The 6,976-nt window shown below is 36.3% G+C and overlaps 1 protein-coding gene across 4 annotated transcripts in view; it reads left to right on the plus strand.

Annotated features, from left to right (window-relative positions):
- The window catches only part of DENND5A (DENN domain containing 5A), a 65,064-nt gene extending 59,339 nt beyond the window's left edge, over window positions 1-5,725 (plus strand). For all 4 annotated transcript variants that reach the window (XM_048070145.2, XM_048070149.2, XM_048070147.2 and 1 more), the window contains 2 exons: window positions 838-1,006; window positions 1,719-5,725. In XM_048070145.2, the coding sequence (XP_047926102.1) occupies window positions 838-1,006; window positions 1,719-1,902 (353 nt within the window). In that variant the 3' untranslated portion in view covers window positions 1,903-5,725. The remainder of the gene's footprint in view (window positions 1-837; window positions 1,007-1,718) is intronic.
- The last annotated feature ends 1,251 nt before the right edge of the window (window positions 5,726-6,976 follow it).

Consider the following 6,976-nt stretch of genomic DNA (forward strand, 5'->3'; position numbering starts at 1 on the left):
ACTGTGTCCTTCTAGTAGCAGTGGTGTAAAATTCCCTAGTGTGGAAGTTTTTAAATAAGGTGGTGAGTTGGCATATGGCAACCTTGTTCTTAATTCAGCATTGTGAAAGCAATAAATCATGCTTTTAAGAGGTTGAGTTGCCTTATAAAGCACAAGAAGTGGATCTAGTGCTATTGGTACTTGCTGGACATTGTAATAAGGGGTTTATAAGCATACATTTTTCAAACCATGCTCTATTTCCCTTGTCACAGAGCTGAATAAGTCAACTGAATACACAAAGAAATACACAAAAAATACACAGAAGAAAATACACAAGAAGTGCACAGAAAATGAGTTACTTTTAATAGTGTTTCTGTGTTTTGAATAGGTGTTTCAACATAATTCTTGACCTTATTTCGTCATATTACTGTAGCATGTCGAAGTTAGTTAGATACTAAAACCACTTTAGCACTGCTCAGGGGAAAGGAAGTGGAATTCCAGTTTTACACAGGGGAAACAACTAAAGTGACAAAAAAAAAAAACCTAGACATAATCACCTAGGAAACTCATGGACAAGCTTTGAATCTAGGCCTTTCAACTTTAATTGTACCCTGAATGAACAACTAAATCACTTTGTGCTGATTTGCTATTTCTCAGATATGGGCATCATATAGCCTTGTGGATTTGTGTGCAAACTTATGGGGAAAGCATTACACAGTGAGGTATTTCTAAATTTAATCATCTAAATTTGAAGGTCATTGTGCCTAATACTTTATTACAAGCACTGGAGCACAGTATTTCAGCTATTTTAGGATTGCTATTACACTGATGAAACTTATCTTCTACTATTCTTTTAAGAAAAAGCACAAACATATTATGAGACCCTTGAGCAGAATGAAATGGTCCCAGAAGAAAACTGGCAGACAAGGGCCAGGAATTTCTGTCGCTTTATCACTGCTATCAACAACACACCTAGAAACATTGGAAAGGATGGCAAGTTTCAGATGCTGGTGTGTCTTGGAGCCAGGTATAAAGGAACTTTTTTGTTAATACTCTTTTAATAAAATGAAAAGTATGTTGCATGTTAGTAAGATAAAGCCACACAGCTGCTGGGTTTTGCAGTTTGGTTGTTACTTACAAAGTTCTTTGATGTAACCAAAGAAGAATCAAGTGAAGGAGGCACTGACCAAGTTCCAAGGTATTTGAATTGTGGGGAAACTAAGATATGCAGTTGCATATCTTAGAGCTGAGCAACTGAATCATGAGAGAATGGTACTAGGCTTGTGTGAATAGCCTCCCTCTCCTAGCTAGCAGGGTTGGAAGATAGAAGCAGAAAACCATCAGTCATCGAGGCCTCTTCAGCTCTTGGCTGGGTGAAATCCCACCATCCAATTACTCTTTGCAGTAGGTGAGTAGGAGAGAAACCAGGACTGTTTAGGAACCCTCTTGACTCCAAGGCAGTGGAGCAGGTCAGTGACACCAGGCCTTCCTGGGACTTCCAGGCCTCCTGGGAGCCATATGTTTTGATATGAGGGTGAAAAGCCTAGAAATGCTTTTCTTGCGTGAGGATGTGACCTACTTAAACAAGTGCCACAGATAGTTGCTTCCCCTTGCCCACCATATAAAAGTATGTGGACAAAATGGTAAGTCTATTTGATAGGTAAAGTACAAAAGTAATTTCATTGAAAATGAGAAATTAACTTGGCTTTATTTTTATTTCCAAATTCTGACTTTGTCAGAGACCACCTCTTGCATCACTGGATCGCCCTGCTTGCAGACTGCCCGATCACAGCACAGATGTATGAAGACATAGCACTAATTAAGGATCATACTCTTGTGAATTCTTTGATTCGAGTGCTGCAGACCTTGCAGGAGTTCAACATTACACTGGAGGCATCTCTTGTCAAAGGAATTGATATATGACCTCTTGTCCCACAACAAAACAAAAACCTACAACTATGTTTAAAACAGCAACAACAAAAAAAGCAACAAGGAGTGAATCACGTTAGTATGCAAGAGTTCTGTCTGCCAGTACATTGTATCGTGAACTTGTTCATGGCCCTAAAATACAACTTTGACTTTTCTTGAAGAAAACTCCAAAAATAGTACAGGCAAATGGATAGAAGCTGTAAACTCAATGTAAAAAAGAGGATTTTGGTATAAATCTATTTTAGAGTTTATTTGCTGATTTGCTTTTTACACACTTTCATGTGAAAGAGATAGAGATGAGTATTGTGCAGCTTATTTTAAAGCTGCAGTATTTCCTTGCCATAGAAAATGTGCAGTGAGCCTTCCAGCATTCTGTGAACTTGCCTTCAGATATGCTGTATGTCATAGACCCCAATATATACACTCCATTTCTGCTAAGAAGGTCATTCTATAGTTTTTAAACTAATATTTTATATATTAACATTATTACCAATGTTTGATTTTTAACATGTTGGGTCACTGTTCTGCTGCAAGGGAACTACAAATTCTCATGTGTGCTTTTTTAATAGCTCCAAGGCACTGACTTGTCAACAAATCATGTTTTTTCCTTTATTTTTGTTGTCAGTATTATTTTTAGTGAATTCTGGGAGACTGAACCATGAAATGCGCAGAGATTGAAGTAATATTTTTCATATTGGTACATAATTGCACAGAAGAAATTAAGCGTCTTTTTTAACTGATGTTTTTTTATTTATTTAACCTATCATTGTGTTTTGTAACTTTGTCTTTAAAAAAAATCTTCTATAATACAACTGGCTATAGTATGTTGCAATTCAGAATTAACAGTGCAGCCCACTTAAATCAAAAACCTGGAATAAGTATTTATGGTGCAAAAATGTTTCCACTTGAACCATCCTTTTGAAGTTCGATATACAGTTGCTGCTCGTAATTCTCTTAACTGCTAATAAAGAGGAACATGGGCTTCCCAAATGCTAGATGATTAAAGAAAGATGTTTACGCCCCCACAAAATAATAATGGCAAACCTTTATTAGTTTGTTTATATCAGGATTCTTATTTTTTCTGAAATTACAGGAAATAATAAGTTTTCTTTCCCGTTTGAATGGATATATCTGGAGTCCTGTTGTCACAGCCTGCTTCATTTGGCATGTTTTTGCTTTTAGCAGAAAGCTTTAGTCCACTTCTACAATAAAACAAACATTTTGAAAGTTTTATTTATTGAAGAGCTGGAAATTGGTGAATGCCTAAAGACATCTCTGCTCATTTGAATCCCCTGATAAAAATCTCTTTGGAGTATGTGATTTAACAGGCTGAATTATCAGCATCACAAATTACTGCACAGAAATTCAGGACTACGTATTTAAGAGGTCTCCACTGTATAAACTTATCTGAGTGTTGTCCCTCTTTCGAGAAACAGAGTCCAAGTTTTTCAGTTCATACAATGTTGTAGTAGCTTTTCTTTACCTACAGATTAGTGACATCTTGTTCGTTTCATTTCCATAACTTACAAGTATAGCACATGTATTAAATCTTTGACTATTTTTACTTTTGTCCTATTTATTTCATTATTAAATGGAGAAGTTCCTTTATCACTACTTTTTTTTTATCAGAGCCAGATTTGCATTATAAAGATGCAAAGGCAACGTCCAAGCCACTCCTTAGGCTGGGTGGATGTGAATTCTTTTGTAACATGGGGCTTACAGTACCATTTCATGGAAGTATTCTGTGTACAGTTCTTTTCAGTCTTGGAAGAGCAAAAACATTCTTTATTCTGAGAATTTCATGTATTCAACTTAATATTTTGGGAGAATCTTTCTACACTTGCCCCACATTTCTTAATTATGTAGTAGTTTTATATACAGTGCTTTCAGCTATGTTTATAATGATTCTATGTAGGCCTGTAGGTTTCGCAGCATGTCTGATGAAAAGAGGGCTGGATTAACCGTTTTGACCTTATCAGATTAGTTGATCCCGTTAAAACCGTATATCTGTCCTAGAGCAAATATGGATTAATTTTATCTTATAACAGGTAGTTAACCCTGAACTAACTTTTTTTCCATACTTCTTCATCTTATGTGGCACAGTAATATTGTTTTGATGGCTTGCTTTGATGCGTATCATTGTGCCTCATTATGGCAGTGAGATACCTAGGATGCACATGGGTTTGGGTTTGCTCACGTGGTTCTCACATGGTGGGTTCTTTTGGATAGCACCTGAGAATGAAGTGTCCATCAGGGGTGGTACCCTGTGTGCTAGTTGTCCAGATGCAAAGGAGGTTTTCTTCCTGGCTCCTCAGTTACTTTATTTTCCCCAGGAAAGACCATTTCATGGTAGACACTTCCTCGCAGGGGTGACTGTGCTTAATCCCAGTAAAATACAAATTACGTTTTTACCTATGGACTTCAGTGAAGCAAATCCTTCTAGACTTGGAAGAACAGTAGAAGTTTCTGGAATGTAGCAGAAAAAATAATGGTTTTGTTGGATTCAGAGGCCACCAAGGAAGACAGACATTTGAATATGGCTCTTTGTAGCCTAGGCTAAAGTTTTGGGAAGAGAATTGGCTGGCATCTCTTAAGTGCAGTTCGGTCTGTAGTAACAGCCATAATCCCTATTGCTCTTTGGTGTTCACCACAAATAAGCCTCCTTCTCTCATTGATGTAGCATCAGTCCCACAGAATCATGTTTGGATCCAGCATTTATTCCTTCCATGTGATTGTGCTGAATTGGGTGACTCTTATATAAAGAATGAATGGTATAGTCACAGTGTTTTAATCTTTAACTAGGGCATTGTAAAATCCATCTCCCTTCTTAAAATTTGCATTACATTTTTTGTTCGGAAAAGAGCTACAGTGTAATGCAACCATAACCTTTTTTCTGTTAGTGTTCTAAAATAAGAAAGCAGGTTTGGGAGGTGTGGGTTAATGTGGCTATACTGATTTTTATTATTATTATTGCAATTATTTGGAAAATATAATGTTTTTTAACTTAGCACTGAGAGTCATGTGAGCACACGTAATCTGTAGGTGATACAGAAATATAATGATAAAAAAAATAAGTAGTTCATAATGCAGTAAATACAATGCTACATTGACCAAACATGTTTACAGGCTGATATCTGATGTGAGGAAAAAACAGGCTATTGCCTATCAATTATTTGTTTCTTTGATTAATGCTATTGGAGTTGATATGATACTTTATACAAAAATAAAATGCAACTTAATAAAGACTTGTTTGAAATACTATGATAAGTTTATACAAGAAAAAAGCCTTTATCTGCCATAAACTTAAACATCTGACATTCTGTAGCTGAAAACACACTAATGAACTGAAGACTATTCCACAACTTTTTCCATTATCAAGAGTATTTTTCAAATTGTTGAAGTGAGACCTACTAGCTGGAAGATCCATATTTTTGATGTGTTTTGAATTCATAAATATGTTAAGGTTTTGTTTCTGCAGTGAAATTATTCAAAGAATTAACTTTTTCTGTATATTGTCAAAAGATTGTTGTCCATAGTGCAAGATGCTATAGGATACTTGAAAATACTTGAAGATATTGTACATGTACTTCTCATCTTTGTAGGTTTTTTAATATCTTTAGATTGGCTGTTAGAAAAAGCATCAATACCTTATAAACTATATATTTTACTACGTGGGGAAATCACTGGCTTGTTTTTTTTTTAAGAGTGGGTGTTAAAGTTTACATTATGATGAGAAAACCAGGTACTGTTTTCCTTTTCTATTTTTCCTGTGACATTTGAATCCATTGGACATTAAATGTGAATTGGACATACGAAACAGTTTTACAGGTGTAGCTCATTTGCTGAATTGCAATAAAATTTGTCTTCTAACATGAGAAATAGCATTAATGTGCTATTTTCAAAAGCCTTTTAATGTATTGTGGCTAATCATCTTTTCCCTTTTGCCTGAATGCAGGTATGTTTGGAATTTTGATGTCTGATTTCATGTGAAGTTCATGAGAAGCCCAACTTCCATTATCTTCAGTTTATGCTGTAACAATTAAGTTTATGACATTATAGTCTTGTTTCTGTTTTGTTTTGAACAGTTTTGTGTTTGATCTGTTCATCCGAATGCCTGCTTCCCTCCTTGCACCAGTGTAGTGTTCTCGCATGCAATCGTCAGTCAAACACATCCATCAGTGGAAAAGATGCCTACTCAGTAATCAGGGAATGAGGAAAACAGGAAGGCAAAGGGACTAATGTAGATCTTGGAGAGCGTCTGAGTACATGTACAGACACATGCTCTACTGTATGTATTAGCTTTTTTCCTACCTTAGAACAACTTCTGATCCTCATATTCAAAGAAGTTTGAAGGCGGTCTCAGAATTTTAAGTTCTGAAAAATACAGTCAGTCTCCACGTACTGTTTGCTCAACCTTTCCCTCTGTGTAAGGATCCATAAAGAAAAGCAGAAATTATTGGAAATGTTATCTGATGCTTCAGTTATAAGGTTAAGCAAGAAAATAACACTGTCCCCATCTGAGACTGTGACCATGGCTACATCTGTGGCACGCTGTGCCCAAGCATAATTGCCTATATTGCCTGTTTCCTGCATGTTTTATCCTATCTTTCCCCATGGTAAGATATAAATTGACAGATTGTACCAGAGCTGGAATTACTGGGTGGATGGGTCGTCCTGGGACAGAGGTAAAAATAGGGTCCCTTCTCTATCTTTTTATTCACTTCTTTTTTGAATCACTTGAAATGCATAATGACGTAGTGGAGCACTGCATAATCTTTGTTCATTACATACTGCTCTTCTTATCTCACCTAGAAACTGGTTCTGTATGCCTTCCTGTATATTAAATCTAGTTTCTAGATCGGATTGACCAGTAAACAAATGTGAGCATATCTCACTTGTGTAACTTTTCTGCTGCCGATGTTCTGAAAGTTTTTTATGCCAGTTATGTGAGAAGCAGAGATAAAGTCAGTTTTATTCACGTTCATCTCCTGCTTCACCCAAAATATAGTCTCCAGGGCGTTCTGCTTGAGCAGAGGGTTGGACAATTATCTGTCTCCACAGATACCTT

This window comes from Anser cygnoides, chromosome 5 (assembly GCF_040182565.1).
Source record: "Anser cygnoides isolate HZ-2024a breed goose chromosome 5, Taihu_goose_T2T_genome, whole genome shotgun sequence".
In the NCBI taxonomy this organism is placed as follows: Eukaryota; Metazoa; Chordata; class Aves; order Anseriformes; family Anatidae; genus Anser; species Anser cygnoides.